Source organism: Acanthopagrus latus, chromosome 1, assembly GCF_904848185.1.
Source record: "Acanthopagrus latus isolate v.2019 chromosome 1, fAcaLat1.1, whole genome shotgun sequence".
Taxonomy (NCBI): domain Eukaryota; kingdom Metazoa; phylum Chordata; class Actinopteri; order Spariformes; family Sparidae; genus Acanthopagrus; species Acanthopagrus latus.
In genome coordinates this window covers 16,627,615-16,649,714 of record NC_051039.1, presented here as the reverse complement: position 1 = coordinate 16,649,714, position 22,100 = coordinate 16,627,615, and the positions used below count along the sequence as shown (strand labels likewise).

At 39.8% G+C, this 22,100-nt stretch overlaps 2 protein-coding genes across 2 annotated transcripts; both read left to right on the top strand.

The window, feature by feature from the left end:
- The first annotated feature begins 1,984 nt into the window (after positions 1-1,984).
- LOC119024547 (endoplasmic reticulum resident protein 27) lies at positions 1,985-10,702 on the top strand. Its single transcript, XM_037107450.1, has 8 exons — positions 1,985-2,035; positions 3,693-3,986; positions 4,848-4,933; positions 6,894-7,031; positions 7,143-7,259; positions 7,980-8,105; positions 8,248-8,445; positions 10,608-10,702. Exons 2-8 carry the CDS (start codon positions 3,929-3,931, stop codon positions 10,647-10,649), a joined length of 765 nt encoding a protein of 254 aa, XP_036963345.1. The 5' UTR covers positions 1,985-2,035; positions 3,693-3,928; the 3' UTR covers positions 10,650-10,702.
- Positions 10,703-16,338: 5,636 nt separating this feature from the next.
- Positions 16,339-18,080, top strand: bglapl (bone gamma-carboxyglutamate (gla) protein, like). Its single transcript, XM_037107596.1, has 4 exons — positions 16,339-16,402; positions 16,498-17,019; positions 17,132-17,228; positions 17,405-18,080. Exons 1-4 carry the CDS (start codon positions 16,342-16,344, stop codon positions 17,505-17,507), a joined length of 783 nt encoding a protein of 260 aa, XP_036963491.1. The 5' UTR covers positions 16,339-16,341; the 3' UTR covers positions 17,508-18,080.
- Positions 18,081-22,100: the final 4,020 nt, after the last annotated feature.

Genomic DNA, 22,100 nt, shown 5'->3' with positions numbered 1-22,100 from the left:
GTGTGTGTTGTAATGATCACTTGTGCTTTGTTTATTTGTAGCACCAACCATATGAGCGAGTGAGCCTGTAATTTTAGCCTAAACTGCATCTTCTCGGAGCCCGCTCATCACTAAACACTTGTCCACAAGAGGTCAAACATTTTTTTTAGATTTATTTCTTTCCTTCCTACTTTTGTTCTCTCTTAACTTTTTTTCTTTTTGTATCATTCTCTAGTATGTTTTTTTTTTTTTTGTGAATGGGAAGGCTATAAACACTTTACTGCAAAAACATACTATGGTTTATAACTTGAAGATGGTGAAATGGGGTTTGTTGCCTTTGTCAATAAAGCTAGAGAAATGAGTCTTAGAGCAGCAAATGAAATATTAAAAGAGACATTTTCGCCGAGACGCTATTTTGATTGAAATAAACTGAAGCTCGACTAGAAAACAGACGCAAACAGAGAAAACTTCAGGTCTGTACAACATTTAAGTCACCAAAAATTCTTTGTTTTTCTTTTCAGCTGGGTGCCAGAATGAAACGTGAGCATTGCATATTATAGACCACAAATACATTGTTTCATATTATATATATATACTATTATACTGTATCTGGACAGCTTCCAGCCATGTTTGTGATGCAGATGAAAAGTTTATATATGAATTCAAATTGTACTCAATTAAGATTTTAAATAGTGGATAACACGGTGTAATGCAGAATGCAAAATTATGGACTTGAAGAAAATAACCCCCAAAAATCAATACAATTTGTAGTGTATAGTACATTAAAAAGGTGTTGAGCAATGGGCCATTTCTTTTACCTTTAAAAGATCCTCTACAAAACACTTCCACTGCCATCTCTGTCCAAGTCCTTCTTAAAAACAAAGTTGTTATACTTATTCCCTGACCCATTGTCTTTTCTCCTGTATTTAATTCTAAGACATACTTTAAGAATACCTTGTAATAATAATAATAATAATAATAATAATAATAATAAGAAGAAGAAGAAGAAGAAGAAGAAGAAGAAGAAGAAGAAACAACTTTATTCATAGAGCACCTTTAAAAACAGATGTTACAAATTCTTCGGCAAAAAAGCAAAAGCCGGAAAATCAGGAAGACGGTGATGATGAAGACTCAACAGTCAAGCCAAACACAAGCAATTCCAGTCTAAGGTGAAGCTAAAACAAGAAGGCAGAAGAGAAAAAGTTAAAACACAAATAGATATGTGTCCTTAAATGTAAAAGGGGAAAAAAGGGCAACTTTCAAAAGTCACATAAAAAGAAAGAGACAGGAGAAGTAATGCAAAAAATAAAGATGAATAAAAGAATAATATCAATAAAGGACCATGAGAGGACGACATCACACCAGAGGAATTAAGAAAAGATTAAAAGGTCGAGAGCTGCTAAAAGAATAAAGGATGATAGATTGATAAAAACAACGGTATTTATCAACACAGTAAAGGACTGTAAAAAAACAAAACAAAAAAAGACATCAGATGATAGAAATTAAAAACATAAATAGACTGAGAGCAGACAAATCAATAAAAAGATAGAATACGAATATCAGATTAAAAGGGTGACGTCACATAAGAGGCGGTATATAAAAGTGGGTTTTAGGAAGTGATTTAAAAGAAGTTAATGATTCTGGGAGACTTATCTCCTCAGGTGGATCATTCCAAAGTCGAGGGGGCCCTGACGTCAAAACCACGGTCACCTCTCGACTTTGGAACTACCGGAAGGGCCCCGCCCGACGATCTAAGGCTGATTGTGCACCCTTAATCATTACACGGTAATTGTTATAGCTGTGATCTAAAGCCTTTCACTGCTGCTGTGACGCTACAGAGAGAGACAGAGTGTTTGTAAGGAGCTTTATTTTCTCGGGTCTTCGATCTGAGGAGAGATGCATGCTCATTCCACGTCTGCGCTGACGTCTGCGTGTCACAGAAGTCATAAGTCTGTGATGCTGGCTGTCGCTCTAATTCGTGGTATTAGTGTCGCCCTGTTGGCCCTAAACCCCATGAGAACATGCGTGCATCACACAGACCAGCCTTGTCAATAAGGTGAGAGTCCTCACAGCTTGGAAACCACATGTTCTTTAATCTCTGGAGGACTTTATTGGGGCTGTGATAATCTACGAGTCTATGATAATCACTCCTCTAAATGTGAACGCCTGTATTTCAGTATTATACAGTGTAAACTACCACAGTTGTGACTTAAGGGGCTTTTTATTCCAGGACCATAAACTTTTTAGGAGAAACAGGTTTAGGAGGCTGTTTTTTATAATCTATAATGTACATAAATGTTTTGGTTTTACCATCAGAGTAACCTTTTTTAAAACGTTTAATATTTTTAGAATTATATGAAGGTACTTGCATTCTTATTGATGTATAAGGCAACGTTTACAGAGTTCAGACCAAACCTGTCACAACCATCTTGTCCTTAAAGCTTCATTGTATTTTTGTGCTCTGTGGTCGACCAAACTGTGACTCGCCTGCATTTCCTGCGTTGTTGTTTTTTTTTCAGCAGATCCCTTCTCAGTGGTAAAAAATGTTTAGAATCACTGAAGGCGTCAGGCTTCATATAAATCTCACTTTTCAAGTTTAATTTAATATTTGCCATGGTGCTGTCTATAAATAAAATGAGCATTGTCCGAGGCTTTGAGTTTTTTAGATTTAACATCAGCACAGAAAACATTTCTGTGGTGGATGCGGGAGCTGCTGTAATTTTTGTGGACTTTCTCTGCGTCTCTAGCAAGACAACGTTTTATGTATTTTGTTTCTGGCTCGCATTTTTAGATTTCCTAGTAGTTTGGTCTTTCATAGGATTCTAGAGAATAATTTGGAGTCTAGTATTCAGTGGCAGAGGAACAAACTGTCTTTTGGCTGCGAGAAACCAGTGATGACTGAGTTCAAGGCAACGTGACAAAATTGTATACGTTTTCACAGCATTTCGACAATCTGTTAACGTGATGTCACATATCAAGCTTCCATTTTATGAACTGCCAGTCCCTGAAATGAAGATGTTTATAAATTGTGAGATCGTGAATTAATTTAAGTTATTCAGTTCATCTGATGAAATCTTGTTCACATTACATAGTTTGTTTTTTGGGAAGTTTACTGGGAATTCTTCAGGTATCTCGGTTTACATTCACCGACGCCCACCTGGGATTTGAAGACTTACTCATGATGATGAATAATCGGTTGTATATTGCACATTTTACTGTAATCAGTAACTCTTTACACGATAAAACATTTTTTTAAAGAATAAAAGGCCTCATACATCTTTAATAAATATGGTAAAATGAAGAAAATCAAAGTAATAACATCACCTTGTGTTTTGTAATGACACCAGTGCCTAAAAACTCCGTATTTTTCCTGCAGTGAGACTAAATTGACATCACAAAGGTACTTGTCTGCATGTTGATGAGGGAACTGGATGGAGGTTGTGTCCCTCCTGTGGTGAATAAACCAAAACGCAGCCCAGTTAATCCTTCACTGGTCACACAGGCCTCCTCACTGGCCGTCTGCAGCCTGCCTGGGCTTCAAGCATGATCATTAACATCAAAATGACGCTGCTAAGGAAGACACATGAAAAGCTCACTCTTCATACTTCATCAATGCTCATGATGTTTAATTGTCATGATGCGTCCCTCCAAACTTCAGACTGTCAACACAGCACGGTGCAGACACACACCGACACCTCTCTCCTGTTGCACAGTGACACGTACTCCAACGTCCCAGCACCCCCACTTATCAGCAACACCTGGCTGGTTCCCAAGAAGCCTCCAATCAGATCCCAGAGAAGTCGCAGCAGCCACAGCCAGCTGCCATGTGGCGAAACATCAGATGCACCGCAGAGGTGACACCACTCACCCACACTACCTACAGCTACAAAAGTTTTCTGAGCACTGCTCGGTGAGTCTCCAGTCTTCCCTCAGAGGAATCGTTTGAAACATGCTGGTCACTCTGCTCGTCTCCCTCCTGGTGTCTTCTGTGTTTGCCACAGAGAAAGGTAAATGGATGTAATGTGTCTGCCTGGTTTTACTCTAGATTTCTTCTCTCTGCTCTCATCGATTTGTCAAATAATTAGTGTCGACACTCCAAATGTTGTTTTTTCTCTTGTTCACATTTGATCATTAATAGTCCCCAGAGGATGAATCCTAATTATTTTGTTGATCTCAAGTGCCACCATAAAGTTGACATTTTTGGATACATTTCTTGACAATTGTTCTTTGTGCAGACATTCATGATACCCAGAGGAAACATCCTAACGACTCTGGTGATCTCCTGACCTTCCCTTAAGCTCCACCAGCGGTTCAAATTTCTCACTTATCTAGTGAAGAATCTCTACATTTCCTTGACAAAAGTAATATATCCTGGTATTCAAGGTTTCCAGATGATGAACCCTAGTGTACCAATCCCCTCAGTTTTGCTTTAATGCCAGCACAAGGTTCACATGTGTGGTTTGGGGTTAAAATTTTTCAATTACTGGACGGATTGCCATGAAATGTAGCTCATACATTCATCCCCCTCAGGATGAATTGTTGTACTTTAGTCATCACAAAGCTTTTCCACCAGACCACAGCTATCATCATGTCAGTGTTTTAAGTTGTTCAGTACTTTCATTCATGATCAAAACTTGCTAATTAACAAAGGTAAACGTGCTAACACCACAAACTAAGATGGTGAACACTGAGGAAAATACACCTCCTAAACTTCAGCATGTTAGCGTTTTCAAAGTTTTAACTTTGGCATTTAGCCCACAGTCGTTTTTAAGAACACACTGCAGCTAGCATTGTCGAGACTTAAGGACTGTAACACACAAACTATGCTGATTTTCGTGTCTCGTTTGTCTTGTTCACTTCTGTTTCAGACAGTGCCCTTCCCAGGCTGACCGACACCAAAGCCGTTGAGGCCTTCATCGACTCGGCTGATGTTGTGGTCATCGGATTCCTGGAGGTCAGTAAAAGTAATTGCATGCAGTGAAAAAAAAAACAAAAAAAAAAAACGCAGTCTGGACCATGGGCACAAATAAGCTCTCAGACATCTTATAAACAAGCCCACAGGAGCTGTTTTATGGCTTAGTTTATTATGCTAACATGCCGCGGGAAACCAGACATGATCGGACTAATTAGCTGAGTGAGTGAGACTGCCCAAAAATACAACATTTGTTTGCACCCCGGTCTCGGTGATGCTGCTGTCACGAATAGATTTTGAAGAAGAATGTACTTCCTGTGGCCACACCTTTGGCAGAGCTGGTGCTGTGAGGACGACGGGGTGGCTGGCTGTCCCACAGAGGCGAGCCCTTTGGCCAGACTCTCGTGTGCGGGGGAAGATGGCGGGCCACTTGACAGGAAATACATACGTATCTGAAGACTTGTGGGATTGGCTCCATTGACCTGCTTGTAAACAAGTGCACAGGGAGACGGTTCATGAGAGGAGAGTGGAGGAGAGCAGCAGAGAGCACATGAGGATAACGCATTGCTGGACCGTGATGCCGAGGGCTAAAAGAGACAAAAATATTGGTGCTGTGACTCACTGGGAATGAACACATATTACAGACTGCAAAATGATAAAATGGACTGCCAGAGCTCATGCAATACAGTCTCAGAAATAGACGTGATTCACCTTCCGCCGAGCCAGCTTCAGCTCTCTCTTCCTGCTACATGTCTTTGTTTCTCCACCTCTCTGACTTTCTCTCTCCCTCTGCCCTCTTCACTTTTTTCAAACTTTCTTTGAAAAAAAAAAGAGGAAAAGATGGCAACACACTAGTGGTGGTCTTTGAGGAGTGAAAAAAGTCATTTTAAAGTGAGAAACATGCACCCCAACTCAGAAATATGCCCTTTTATGTCTAACTCTGTATCCATGGGTAAGATGAAAGACAGATAAAAACAAAACATATTTTTCCGGAGGGGAAATTGTTGCGCAGCAGCGAGGAAGAGTACGGAAATGAAATATAAATCAAGTCAAAGTAAGCACACTGACAAAAATATAAACAGCTTAACGGTAAAGTGCAAAATGTGGATCGTTAAGAATCAAAACGTAACGTAACAATTATAGATGCTGATGATGACATTATTCAGGGTAATAATTAATATCCTGTATTTTTTTAAGGTAAGACTGTTGTATTGTCACATATCCCTTGTTTGTGTGAAATTGGAATAACATATTTTATCTACAAGTATGAATTGTAGTATGATCCAAGAAATTCTGAAACTTTAAAAATCATCATGTGTATCAGTTTGCTTCATCTTGTCTTGATTTTCCAAAAATATCTTAATTTGTCTTTTGAAAAGATTATGTTGACCCTAATTTTACTATATTTTACTTTAAGTGTGATCCAGTTTTCCTCAAATTGACTCAACATCACCTTTTATTTACAATCAAGGATTAAAATCCTTATAATGATATTAATTATTTAAAAGGACTAAAGCATGATAAAAATGTACCACTGGGCAAGATGACGATTCAAATGTTTTACTTAAAGGTAAGGTAAAAAAGATATTTAACACCTGACATTTGTTGGATTCAAAATGTTACTTAAGTAAAAGTAAAAAAAGAATTATCAGCTAAATGGACTTCAGGGGCTGGCTCCTGTCATTAGTATGTGTATTTATCATATAATAACATTATTATTACTGACGCAATAACATGACAGCAGCAGGTAAATGTTACACCTGGCTGTTGTTTTAATATACTGCTTGGAATGTTTGATAAAAAGCAAAACCTCATATTTATAAGGTCAACTTATAGTTTGTGTATAAAACCTTAAAAAAGTTTTCAATGTAATAGTTTTTTGAAGTTGTCGAATGAATGTAGTGTAGTAAAAAGGGAATTTTCCTCTAAGATTAAAAACCATTACCTGAGATGTAGTCCAAACAATCTCCCATCTGTAACTCTGTTTCCCTCTGTGTGTCAGGGAGAGGAGAGTCGAGGCTACCAGGAGCTCGTTGCAGCTGCAAAGCGAGTCGACTCGGTCCCTGTAGCCATTTGCACTGAGAAAGAGGTGTGGGCTGACCACAGCATCTCCTCAGACACCATCACCCTGTTCAGAAAGGTATTCTACACCATCATGAGTTTGTGTACATGAGACATATGTTTGGAATAATAAACACGATGGGTGCTGTAAGTTTTATGATGATGTCTTGTTGTGTGTTATGTGATCCAGGTGGATAACCACCAGGAGAACCTCGTACTTTCCGATGCTAAGAAGTTAGACACTGACGGTCTTGTGAACTTCATCACCATCAACGAGATCCGATTCATCACAGAATACAGCCAAGTGGTGGGTCTGACTCGTGTCCTCATCACCATCACGTTAATCTTTTCTGCATTTGTCTGTCAAACAGCCATTTGTTTCTGGTCATTTATCCCTGAAAGCTTCACTTCTTTCATTTAAAGAATATATTTTATTTAAGAGAAATGAAAAATTTAAAAAATAGCGAAAAGCACAAAAATTCACTTTTTATATTTTAATACTCTTCACTCACTCACACTTCACCAACAACAACTATATTACACATATATCTATGTATGAGGACCACCTAGACATGGGCAACTCAAAAAGCTTTACAGAGACATAGAAACGCATTCAAATAAGACATTTAGAAAATGTTAGAATTGCATTTAAAATACAATTAAGAAAAAGCAAGAAGCAAAAATAAATATTTTTAAGTACATGTCACTTCTCACCCTTTTAGCATTTATTGTCATTTTTTAAAGAATATTTTGTATCAAAGAAATAAATTAATTCTGGCCAATTTTACATTGTCTATTTTTTCCCCATCACTCCTTTTTAGCAATGCACATCACTCAAAGTATTCATTGAACTTAACGAACATGAATGTCAACACAAAGAAAAAAAACCCACCATGATTTGTATGAATTTAAAATAACCTGTTGGATCCTGTCAGGTGAGAGGCCTCTGACCAGTGTGAATATAACTTTTCCCATCTTCATCCTCGTTCTCTACATTTTTCTTTTCTTTTCGTGTGTTTCTCCTCAGAATGCAGTAGGCCTGTTCGGCTCAGAGGTGAAGACACATCTCCTGCTCTTTGTCAACAGAGGAACGAAACACTTTACAGAGCTCAAGGAGCGACTGGGAGCTCTGGCCCCCGAGTTCACAGGGAAGGTGAGAATGTATATCTCGTAAAGTAAATGCTAGGATCATGATGTGCTTTATTCATATCAGCCACAAGTCACAAACACCCAAGTTATTTTACATTTCCATGGTGACTTGAGCTGAAGCTAAGCGATTCAAAACTGTGTTCCAGTTCTTGTTTGTGCTGATTAATGGAGCGCTGAAGTCCAACGCCAAGGCAGTGGGCTATTTCGGCCTAAAGTCCAAGGACCTCCCACGTGTCGGTATCTATGACGCTCAGTCTGACATGAAGTGGCTCCTACCTGAGGGAGAGATCTCCACTGAGCGAGTACGAGACTTCTGCCAGTCCTTCCTGAAAGGGGAGCTGAAGGTGAGGACCTGAAATGGTCACTGCTGAAGATTAGACAAAGGTTGTTTATCTAAACTAAAACATTTAAACTAAGTGTGGAAAACATTTTAGTTAACTGAAATTAAAATAAAAACTAGACATAAAAAAATGAACACTAAATGAAACAAAATAAAAATGTGAAGGAAATGACTTTAGTTGTTGCGTTGGTTTAATTCAATTTAATCTGTCAACACATAGGCATGAGGACGTATGATTCATTTGTTTACTGAGGCTGGGAGGTCTACATGACTGTGAGAGTTGGCTGCTTCAAATGTTGTTTTTGAACCTGCTGCTGAAAAATCCCCCTCATAGAGTAACAAAAACATCGGAATAATAAAGGTAATATTAAAACCAATAGAAACTGCATTGAAACAGACAAACTCTAAACTGAATTTAAATGAAATAAAACATTTAAAAACAAAATAAAGAAATAAAAAAAACAAATGAAAAATACAAAACTATGATAACTCTGGATGCATTTAACCTGATCACAGCTCATTATGATCAAAGGATTTCTTGTAACATGGACATTTGAACAATTTGAAGCAAAAAAAATAAATAAAAAAAATAAATTGCAAAATTAAGAAATTGAAAAACAAGACAGGAACACTTTCTCACTCGTCGTGTTGGAAAAAGTGGTAACTTGGAGCACGGCCGCAATGTACAACGAGAGTAAAAGCACCTCTTGCCGTGTCGTAAAAGTACATGTGCCACACAGCAGACAGGAAACCTCACTCTGTGCACTAATTTGCTCTGTGACACGACACGGCGCTGCAGCTGGGTGTGACGCAGAGTCTGAAGCCTCACAACAAGACTGGGGGACCAGAGCTGTGCCAGGACATCAGCAAAGGGCCACGCTATCGGCACTGAAATCATACAAGTAGATGGAGGGATATAGCATCTGAAAATGACATTGAAGCAAACATTACAGCCATATGTGATGTATAATGACAGACAAGGACCCTCAGATGTCTGCAAAGGGGTTCCTGAAGGTCCTCAACACGTTTGAATATAATTTGTTGGCACTATGATTCCATCAATAAGCAACACAATGACAGGGTGTGTCACTGTTCTGGTCGTTTGTTTCATAAAGAGTGTAACCATGTAACCTCCACACATGTATCAAAACCAACCATCGCAGACACAGTAGGATTCGACATAACCAACAAAGCAGGGCACAGTGTAATCTGCAGAACGATATACCATATTAGTTAATAGGCACAAATAAGTCGTAGATGGATCAACTGGGAAAACGTCCTGAAAACATGCAAATGTATGAGCAGCATACAAGGGATCAATCCTCATAAGCAAGGTTCAGGTTACCCATGACATACAGATAAGCGCAATCATTTCTTGTTCATCATCATCATAGACCAATTATACGCTGATAAAAGCTTAATATCACATGTGAAAAATAGAAATGCATGTTATTATGTAATTAAGTCAATATTTAAGAGAGCCCTCAAATCCTCACAAATGATGTTTTCAAGGGAGCTTCATGTCTCACTCGCCAAAAGAAGTTCACACCCTGACTTGGAACACGTCTTACTAAACTGGGATCCATGTTCTAATTTGTGTCAATACAGCGGGTCCTCGACATGAAAAGATCTGAGAACCAAAAAACATCAAAAAAACACCAAAAAACAACTTAAACCTTGACTATGTCAAAGTACTCTCTCAGGCCCAATCACAATTTTCTTAAAGTTTTTTGTTTGACATTATTTCTGGAGAATGACTGCATGTCCACCCGGCATATGCAAGTCTTCACAAGTTATCTTTCCAGTCAGTACATCATGCGACACCAGCTGCTCTCAGCCCCTCATGCTTTTCCTTGTCTGTCATATTGCTTGTGCACTTCTGAAACTGGATAATTTAGAGACACAAATCGTGACAGATAAAACCTAGAAATGCAGCACATCCAAAATAGATAAAAGAACATCCCACAACGCACCAGACAGTGTTGTTGGCGTAGACAAAGTTAATTCCTAAATGAAGGCACATCTTTGAGCTTTGAGCCAACAGCAGACTTTTAATGTCTGTGTCTGTGAAATGCTGCATAAATAAACTCGAGGTAACCTTGATACAAGTGTCATATATTCCCTCTGTGCTGTATTTCACTTATCACACCCTTATGTCTTCTTCAGGAGGTGAAGCAGGCGGGAGCAGAAGCCAAATCAGAGCTGTAGGCCTCAGAGAAGGAATGTAAATGATCTCAGATTAAAACAAACATGGAAAACTACTGTCTGAGGTGAATTCTTTCTTCTCACCAATACAAAGGAAACTATGCAAAGTGGACATGTGCTTGTGTGCGTGTGCATATCATGTGTCCTCACTCCTTTACCCATATGTTGTGTTTTGTCTGTTTACGCGAGTGTGAGCCCGTCTGCGGTCCGGTTAGCAGACCACAGGTCACTGGCCGCACATCGCAGGGATTTGGCGGAGTTTGTCAGTCTGTCCACTAAGGTTATTGTCACAACCACAACACACCGACCTCAGAGAGAGTGACAGAGAGCAGGCTGGGAAGGTGCGGCAGTCGAGGCGCAGTCATTTTCTCGTATGATTCATCCCGGAGAGAAAAAGTGCTGTAAATAAAGTGAAAAACATCGTGTGCTCTGGACAAACTAACAAGAAAACCCCTGAACGAAAAAATGTCAGAGGCAGAGCAGGGCATCGAATCAAAACGGGGTTCAAGGGGATTAAACTCAAAGACATATCAGCTTCTAAATATGGATAAAAGAGAGAGTTTTTAACAGGAAAAGAGGCTATAAAAGCTCTATAAAGAACAACAGATGGGCTGCAGACATCAAGAGTGAAAAAGTTTGGGCCTGTCCCAAAAATATTCTCTCAAGCTAGAAGGGAATTTCAAGGCCCAGACTGGGATCAGTATAATTAGTGGTGCTGCATTGCCAAGCGGATGCATCCGGCGGAATTGGGATAGCCTGGCAGGTGGACGTTTCTCAGAGACCAGATGGAAATATACAGTGTGTGTTGCCTGCCATCTGAGTTTGTTTACGGCAGCAGTTGAGAGAGACAGTGTTACATAAAGCACAGAGGGGGGTCTGTGTGCGGCGGGGAGACGACCAAATCAAAAGGTAGAGTGTGAGATAACAACAAGAGCTGGAATCATTCTGATCCGAGTGTCAGCATCTATTATGAATATGGATATTGATAATTAAAAGAAATCTGATTTTAACACTTGGTTTGTTAATTAGTATCTTGTTTTAGTAATTTAAACAAACAAGTCCTTCAGATTTCACAATCATACTTAGTAAGAACAGCTTTCAAATCATTTCTTCTTCAGTCTCAATCTAAACATTAAACATTAAGGTTCAGGATCAAAAACAAGAAATGTATCATTTTTGTTTTCATGCTGTTCTGTGATTATATCAATAATTGGGGGGAAAAAAACGGCTGTCCAGGTGTAGAAAGAGCACTGGAGGGGCACCCAGAGGGCACGTTCTCATGTTTTATCTACCAAAGGGGCATCCGAGGCACTTTCACAGTGATTTTTCAAACACTAGGGCACCAACGTCCAGTTCATCACAGCCCCCTTGTTTGGACTGTGGGTGAAAGAACTTATAAGGTTTCAATCTGTCGTTCTATAAAATAGTGCTTATACTTAATATCATGTATGGTTTTTATTTCCTCTCTGAGCTTGTGAAAAAGATATGCGGTTCTCACAGGGCAGAGATGCTTCAAACGTCTGGCGATTTCATAGAATAAGATGGTTGTCTGTAGGTTGAACTACCCAACAGTGTATAAAGAAGTGAAATGAAATCTGCAACAGTAAGAATTTAACGTACACTCAAATATCAGTCCAGAATCATCACATGACAGGAACCATCTCACTCTAGAATGAGTATTTCCTTTTGAATAAAGGACGTAGTATCCCACCACTGGTGAGAAAACAAGCCCTGGTGCTTTCTCATGTCACATGTGATGTAACTCTCCTCCTCCATCGCTCAAATTAAACACAATCGTCTCTGTTCTCCAAAACACCAGTAAACCCTGGAGATCTCACGGTGCTGTTGGTCTAAACTGAGCAGTAACTTGGCTCCTGCAGACGCGCAGGAAATCTCATAAATCTCCTTCCAATTCTGGTCTCTGAACAAGACGAGTCTCTAATAAGTGAGCAGCAGGCATACGGAAGGTCTCGTCTCTAGTCAAGTCCCTAACCAGCTATTCAAAACACATTAACTTCTTTAAATGACACATGACACTGTTAATCCTCCCATGAGGTCATCCTGATGCATTTCAGTGAAAATCGAAACACTGTACAGTATATAGCTCATTATGTAGTATTAATTTCTTTTTTTTTTTTTTTTAGCTCTGTATTATCACTGACTAAAGTAAAAGCTTTCTGGTGGTGCAGGATCACATCTTCAGAGAACCAACAACACACGTCTCACAGGGTGGCGTTGTTGCTCTGGCTGCTACAAATCACTGATCAACACAGCTGATCTCTCTTCCAGGGGTTTCACAGTATTTGCACAGCAGATAATTATTTAGGAAAATATTAAATTTAAGGTCCAGTGCCCCTCGATATGTCTTTTCTGTCATGTGTACGACTGTGAAGAATCTTTCATTCGCATCCACTATTTGACATTGGATGCGCTTTTATTTACTCACTTTGAGAAGACAGCTGACTTTTTAAATCAACCTCTCGTTGTATCACAGCATGTTTTCCATAAGTCCCAGACACCTTGCTGGGGTTACACATGTGCTCACCTATGATGTTCTCTCTCAGTCACGAGCACCCACACGCACACTGAGGTAAGGGTTTAAATAGAAAAGTCTGAGTGCACGCCTGTAACTGGTCATTTGAAAGTTGTTTGTTACAACGATGTGCTGCATTTGTATCATGCAAGTGGAACAAAGCTGGCAGGGACAAAAGAAGGTAATTTACAATTTAGATTCTTTGACATTGCATATTGCATTTAAAACAGCTCCAGTTATACAGCGACCATAAGTGGGGCCGGCGGGCAAAAGTTAACACACCACCAGATGTTTATAGAGAAGAAAAAACACTATAAACACTGTAGCTACTCGTGCTTTATTTATATTTTTTGAGATGTAAAGTGTTCTTTAAATATGTAGGATCCCTATTTAAATAATAATAATAATGATATAACCAATTAAATAAAAATAATGTATTTTCTATTTGAGAACAGCAGGTAGCGTGATACTTTGCAAAGGAAGAGAGTCAATTAAGGAAACTTGGGATCCTGAATGAATTGCAGTACAATACAGTTTGCTTTTTTTTCCCTTTTGGACATAATTAACTTTCAGGTTAGCCCTCAAGAAGAAAAGTTTCGGCACCCAGGGTCATCTCAAAGTTATTTTGTTAAAACCGTGAAATTGTTTATACCAATATGTTGTATTTCCCTGCACAGATTCCCATAAATGTTATTTAGGGAGGAGATATGTGATGCAATTGTGTAAGAAATTGAATCATTCTGTTGAGTCTCATATAAAACCCTTTATCCTATTGTGAAATGCTACTGTAACAAAGTCAACTTTATGGCGGCAATTTGTGAAACAGAGTCAAATATACTTTTGTTATATGTTGTATTATCCATCCATCCATCCATCCATCCATCAAAATCTGTTGAAACCTGACATGAGAAGCTCCCAGGGTCAGTACGTGGAACATTTGAGACTTTTGTGCCCCTAATGTACATGAAAAACAGAAATGACAAAACAAGTAAGTAGAAAACCCGTTGAATAGATAAAAAAAGGCCATAAAACTTTTTTTTTCTTTTTATTCAAATCAACTAAAATGTAAACAAGGACCACAGGACATTCTAATCAAAGGCCAGTTTAAAGGAGTGCATTTAAAGTTTTAAGACATTAACCTCCCTCTGCTCCAAAGGTTTCTGCCCTGCAGTGTGGAACAACTAAAGGACCCATGCCAGAGGACAAGCCTCGGGGGAAGTGCTTTAAATTTTGAAAATCAATAAGCAAAACCGTCAAGAAACAAATGTTGCAATCTAATCACCAGCACGCTCTCTCTTCGTGGTCCTATAAATCCAGGACCTCCTCTTTAATCACAGTATCATATCTGACCTGTGAGGAGAACTGATCACCTAATGTAGAAGAAGACTGACTACCAAGATCGCACACACATTTGTCTCTATCATGCCGTGTTTGCACACCTGTGTATGTACCTTTTCCAGGCTCACAGACTAGAAATGTATGAAGCCTAAAAAAACAAAGATTTCAGAGCGAAGACCCACCAACAAAAAAACGAAATCGGTCCAAGTTCATTCTAGACGTTATACTTTCTGCCCTTTTAGGGATGTTGCGGCAATTGTTTTCTCCAACTGTGTCCCCCACGCACTGAAATGCATCCACAAAAATGGACGCTGAGACCAGACATTGAAATTACATGGCACGCGTTCCAAGACAAATCCCTGACACCAGGAATAACGCTCGGCTCTGAAACACGAAGGACACCAAGGTCACCCTGCAGCATTCAGCCCCTTGGTACATGACAGATTAAGCTGTTTGGAGGCCCTCTGAGAGATATATATATATATATATACATGAAGTGATACGTGTGGATAAACGTTTGGTTATCTAGACCACGAGACCCATTAAACTAACTAGAAGTTGCAATATGTTGTCTCCAAATACCCTTTTTTTTATCATAAACCACAGCTGAAGCCACACTTCATCTGTATCGCACAAACAGCGAGCTGCATCCAAACCCGTATGCATAACACTGTGCATCAACCGCATGGGGGCTGCCTATATTTAGTTGTATATATGTTATGAAATAGAAAAAGCGAAGCTGTGCGTCGGGCCGCTGGTTGGCATTGGTAAGCCGTGGAGCTGGACCGAGCTGGATCTGTAAATAGTGACTGACTGCGGTACTGGCGGGCCTCTGCAACACTCTAATTAAGCTCTGTCGCATAATGAGGCTCACTGCTGTTCCGTGTCACCCGATTAGTAGCCTGTGGCCGGCTCAGGCTATGGTTTGAGGTTTGTGGGGGTGGGAGATCACATCTGGGGCAAAGAGTATAGCAACATAACAGCAATGGCAGAACTGGCAACCCTGCAGCGGGTCTCCCTGATTAAAATCCAATCACATTCGAAGGGTATTTTATAGGGCTCAGCAACACCACTTGTTTGGATTTTAAGGCGTTTTGTTGTATTATTTATACTCCGGTGATGAGGGGTGAGGATTGAGAGGAACCTGAAGAGGATGGGGTATAAAAATGATGTGGTTTGACCTCAGAAAATGACTGACAGGGAAATGGTGGCATTTTTTTTTTTTTTTTTTTGGGGGGGGGGGGGGGGGGGGGGGGGTGTTCTGTTTGCTCCAAAATCAGAGAGAAAGAGGGGCTTCTGAAATGTCAAATGACTTATTCAATTTGACATTTTTCCATGCTTTGAAATTAAATGAGAATTATCTATGTATGTATGTTAGTGTATGCATGTGATTCACAGAGAAGGGGAATCCCCAGAAGTTTACAATTACCACCTTCGCCATGTTTTTGACTTGCTTTAAAGTGTACTTAAGGCTTACATACATATAGGTTTACATACAGCACATGCACTGCACTGTAAGTACAGTTGAACGCCAGGAATGTTGGGTTTTTTGCGCGGGTGAAAGAGTTTTTGGACCCGGTGCCAGGGCTGCGTGGGTGTTTATGGGAGTTTTCATGACAAGTGGAAGCGGAAACGTTGACATTTGATTCCCCAGCCAATCAGAGGGTTATCTCACGGTGTGGGTCTGGTCTGACAGAGGAGCCAGACTACAGTATATATTGACCTCGAGTCAGAGCAAAGAATCAGAACAAGCCTTCGAAGCAAAGCTAAGCGGAGCAAGAAAAGCAAAGAAAGTGTACAGCGAGACACCAACAACAAGCCACCATGAAGACTCTCGCGCTCCTCTCCATCTGTGCTCTACTGTCGGTGTGCTGGTCCATGGGAGGTAAGGACAAACTCAACTCAATGTTGCTGTGATTCCCAATGTTTCCCTCCATGCTGCAGGAGGTTAATGAAAGTGTTATGTACTGTGATCCTCAGCTGTTGAACCAGAGGTTGTCGTGGACACTGCTGCCGACACAACTGCTGATGCTGCCCCCGCTGACCCAGCCGCTGCTGCGGCCCCATCCTCCTCATCCTCCGAGTCTTCTGAGTCCTCAGAGTCTTCAGAGTCTTCCGAGTCTTCTGAGTCTTCTGAGTCTTCCGAGTCTTCTGAGTCTTCCGAGTCCAATTCGTCCTCTGCATCCGACTCCAACTCTTCCTCAGACTCCTCAGCATCTGATTCCAACTCCAGCTCAGATTCATCCTCTTCCTCATCCTCCTCGTCCTCGTCCTCCTCTTCATCCTCCTCCTCCTCCTCCTCTGAATCTAAAGAATCCTCTGAATCTTCTGAATCCTCTGAGTCCTCTGAATCCTCCTCCTCATCCTCCTCCTCTTCATCCTCCTCTTCTGAGTCCTCCTCCTCTGAGTCCAACTCTGCCGACTCCTCTGCCTCTGACTCTGCCTCTTCTTCTTCTTCTTCTTCATCCTCCTCGTCTTCATCAGAGTCCGCCAGCGATGAGGGTATGCAACATTTTTGCTCTGAGAAAGAATCTCTGCATGATTTTAGAATTGCCTAAAAGTTTTTGTTTGACTGTAGCAAGAAAGTCTGAGTTTGTGATGTTTGTCTGTGCAGCGGCTAAGGTGGTTGTGAAGAGAGACCTGGCTTCTGTCCTCCTGAGGAGAAGAAGAGCTGCTCCAGGAGGAGACCTCACCCCTCTGCAGCTGGAAAGGTACAGTTATTCACTCGAATTAAATAGACTCATTGACTCATGGGGTGCACTTCATTAGCTATTGAAATGTCAACATTGATTCCTTGATGCAAAGTTTCTACAAAAGGTCAAACAGTCATTTTAAGTGAAGTCTAAGGTGACCCCATCTAACTCATATTCTCTCCTCTACCATCCAGCCTGAGAGAGGTGTGTGAGCTGAACGTCGCCTGTGACGAGATGGCCGATACTGCAGGAATTGTCGCTGCGTACGTCGCCTACTACGGACCCGTCCCTTTCTAAATCGAAGGCTCCGCTGTCATCCACATGGGGACTGTTTTACTCTGTCATTTTTATAATCGAATGCCGCAACAACTCCCCTGAATCTATCTGAAGGAGCAGACAATCTAAACGAGCAATTGGCCCATGTTATGATGCTAGATGGAGATTTTTTTTTTTCCTTTTTTTCTTTTTAGGCACAAATCCTTGCACAAGTGACCAGCTTTAGTGGTCCTGTATGAAAAGGCCTCCTCCAGGCTTTCAGAGAGAGGCACATGGAAACGCAAGCCTGTGAAGTATGTAGTAGCCAACACAAGATTAAATTATTCTTCACGTCTGTAGATGAATGGTGCTACTCGTGCAGATGTATTGTATGTTAATGTATTGATGTTTGTATATCGTGCTTTAGTCTTACTTTAACTGGAAGTAGTAAAAATAATACGTAGTGGATGGAGTAGACTTCTTAGAGGTACTGTAGTTGTAGAAGTAGTTTATTGTTACTGGTAGTGTACAGTGTGTGTTAAATGCACATCAGTTATCTGTAATGACTGTAACCACACATTGCCTCTGGGTTTGAAAATAATAAATTATTTTGTTCTGTCGAACTGTTGTTTTGTCCTCAATTATTAGATGATGGTTTGATGGTGTCATTTGGTTTTTGCCCACTTGGGGGCAGTGGAAACAAGCTACACACATACAATGATATCTGTCATCTGCTGTGGTGAACAGAACACCATTATCTGTATTTGTTCAACCAACTATATTATCTGTATCAGTAGCCTGACTTGGAAAGGGCGGGGCTCTAACCATAAGTGAGTCATACTAACTGGAAGTTGTTAAAGGGTAACTCAACGAATTTTGTGTCTACAGATGTCTTGCGGAACAATAATACAATTTTTTAAAAAAAAAATGAGTTAGGAATTTTGTACCTAGAAGCTGCATGTAATCTGATAAACTGCCTCCAGTGATGTCAATCAGTGGCTCGGTTGCATTGTGGGTAATGTAGGCCACAGGTTATGAAAAGCAGTCCACTGATGGAGCATTGTATTCCTGTAACGCTGCTGGACTCATGGACAGTTTAAAAAACATAACATTATAAAACATTGTCACAGTAGGTATCAACTTTTTCATTCCATGCATTCTTCTTCCTGCTGCCTACATTACCCACAATGCAATTTAGCCACTGAGTGACATCACTGAAGGCAATTTATCAGATAAAATGCAGCTTTGGTCGGAGCTACAAAAAGCTTCATACAGCATTCCTCACATATGTAGTATGTATAGAACAGCCTCAGAATTGAGCTTCAGATCAATGTTTTTGATCATAGAGTGAGGCAACTATTTACAATGCAAAAAAGTTTTTTTTTTTAATGTAAACTTGAATTAATAAACTTCAGCTACCAAATAATATTCCTTCATGGTGATTACGGATATTGATACATTATACTCAGATGGTACTTATACTCGTAAAAAGTGGATATCAAGATATTAAGTCGCTTTAACATTCACTTGGAGTAGAATCTCTAACTACCTGATGAATCTGAGTCTGATATTCACCCTCCTTTTTCTCTGTTTAGCTCCTCACTAATGACCCAGGTGAATATCTTGCCATGTTTCTGCTTGTGACACAAGTTTTGCCCTCATGTGTCCTGTGTTGCTTTTCATTTGCTCCCTTTGTGTGAATTTCCCACCATTTTTCTGTGTCCACCTGTATCTTGTTAGTAAATCACCCCTTGTGTATTTAGTCAGGAGTACGTTATCCATCTGCGTCTGTTCCTGAGCCGTCCATTGTCTCACTGTAGAATGTCTCTGGATTTTTGTCCCTCGTGTTTTTACTGATCTGAACTTTGCTTTTGTATTGTTGGTACATGTTTTGGTTTGTTGGAATCTTCCTTTTTGGAGTTTCAGCTTTTCATTAAAAGCTTGTTTTTTGTGCCTGTTTCCCTCCTTGGTGTTTTTTTTTCATTTGGGTCCTCTCCAATTTTAGCCAAATGTAACATATCAGGCTTTTTAGAAGTCTTCTAAACACATTATGAAAGATTATTCCATCTGTTGCACAATGTTTCCAAAATCTTGACTCAATTGCCATCTTTTTTTTTTTGTTTTTGATTCAACAAGAGCAAATACTTTTCATCATTTAGCAGACAGAATTTTTTTTTATTTTATTTTTTCATCCAAGTGGTTTTAGAACAGTTTTGGGGATTCTAGGAATACCTACAGGACAGTGGTGTCTTTCAAACAACTCCCTAGGTTTTTCGATCAACACTGGTTACTCATTTTTTAGAAGGAAACCCATGGTGGCCAGAATATATGCTAATAGATGAGAGTCCAAACTGGGGAAAGCTCTTCAGCTGCAAAACACGCCACTATGTTCATAAGCTGGTCACTTTGCCTGTCAGGGCAGGTAGAAAACAGCCACCTTCTGTAGAACAAAGCCACAGAACGAGAGCGGCGAGAGTAAATGTCACACATGAACATAAACAACAGAAACAGCACCAGCAGTCTCTAGCTCCCCTTTCAGCTTTCAGTGTTCCTCACATGGCTTTGACTCCCTAATACTACGGCTTTTCACATTTTTAACACTAGATGACAGTGTTTGTCAGTCAGGCAGATTTGAGCAGAAGTTCTAATCTCCACATGTCAGCACATCATTTTGTGTTTAATAGGAAAACATGGAAAAAGTTCAGCACTCTCATCCAGCGGGACCAAGTGACCAAATGTTCAACTCTTCTTGGTATTTGGTGAAGACTTGTTTGAGACTCTGAGAAGACCACGAGCTGGAATTTACTGCTATGAGCTGAGACGTGAAAAAATACACAACCTTATTCTCTGATTGGCTGATATCATTGTCATATAATGGCTCTAGATCAGTTTGAACTCCTGACAACAGCATACTGCGTGGAAAGTTGTGCAGTGCAGTCAGAGCTCATTTGATTTCCAAAAACACCAGATATGTTAAGCTGAATTCTGGCAATATGTGTTTAAAATGGAGCAGAAGTAATCTGCTTTGAATTTCCACTGGTTGCAAACGTGTTGCCGTGATAAACATTTGATATTTCACGCATGTAATCACCATAAAGAATATTTCTGCCACATAAAAGCCACTTGAGGTTGACATGCTTGATGTGCTACAGTTTCTCTTTGTTCATATTGGTGAATGTCCAATGAAGCAAAGCTGCAGTAGTTTAGTTTTCTGCAAATGCAGACATGTCACAGCCTCATGTCTCAAATTCCATGAGCAAATTAAAATGATATACTGGAATGATTTGTTACTTAGTACATTGGTGATTATACTTCAGCTGGTCTACACTTCACTCTGTGCCCAATCCCATTTGTGACATCAGCATAATTCTTCAACCATGCACACGGGTGAGAAAGAAAAAATATTAGATAGCAACAGAAAGCCCCTTTGAAAATTGTGTATTTGGTCAAACTTGAAATGATTTTCTATTTGAAAGTTTAAACCAAAGTTTAAACCTCAGAGCCAATTACTTCTGGTTAAGAGGGAAGATACAATTACATGAAATAAGACCAGGGAAAGGGTTTCAATATGAAACTTATGAAAACAGTCTACATTAGGAGCTCAGATAAGATTAACAGTGATCAGCAAGTATGTTGTTTGCTTAATCACTGCGTGGTAATATTATATGATGTTGCAGCTGCGATACACCCTGTCACGTGCTGAGATGCCATGTATACCGCGGATGGGTGCACTGTATCAATGTTTTATTATCAACAGAAAGAGCAGAAAAGGCCAGCCTCTCCTCTTGAGGTCAACATCAGCCTAGTTATAGAAAATCAAGTGAAGACTGATGAATCGCCTGAATTAAAACAGATTGCACCATGTTAAGTTCTTCTTGTGTGGAGATTAGCGGCTATAGAATATTAGTAGTGAGTAACTGCCAAGTGTAACTGGCGCGTAGCAAACTGAACCAGTTGACAAACTAACATTAGCTCAGTATCATATGTCACAGTTAGAGTGAAGAGTAAACCAGGTGAGTAATACTAATGTGTAATTATGTGTTCAATAATTGTGAAAACTGGGAAGATTCTTCAGTGACTGAATATTAACTCCTGCTGTAGTTCAGACTAAGCAGATACTTCCCACACATTTTAAACAGTATTACAGTATTTCCTTATTAAATGTAGTGGAGTAGAAGTACACAATTTTAGGAGTACCTGAGAAATGTACTCAAGCACAGTATTAGAGTAAAAGTTATTATGTGTGAGTGTCCGCTGACCATGTGGAAAGTGTCTCGTGGTTGTTGGTGAGCTTTGGCACTGTAGTTCCCCTCGATATTGACATATTGATAATCCATCTCCTGTACTTTGCACATGGTTTACTGACATGTGACAGTATAACAATCATCACAGCAGTTTCCTGTACACCGACTGTGTTGCCCTAGACACTTAAAAAAAGAGAGAGAGAGAAAAAATCAAAATAAAAGAATCATTAACAAGACATTGATTAGAAATTAATATCACTGCCATTAATCGGTATGTTGATAATGTTTATGGTACTTTGACATACAGAACATGTTTGTTACTCTGAACTCTACACTGTTTTTTATCTTGTGTCATATGGTCACGTCCTTCTCTACTGAGAAAAATCATCTG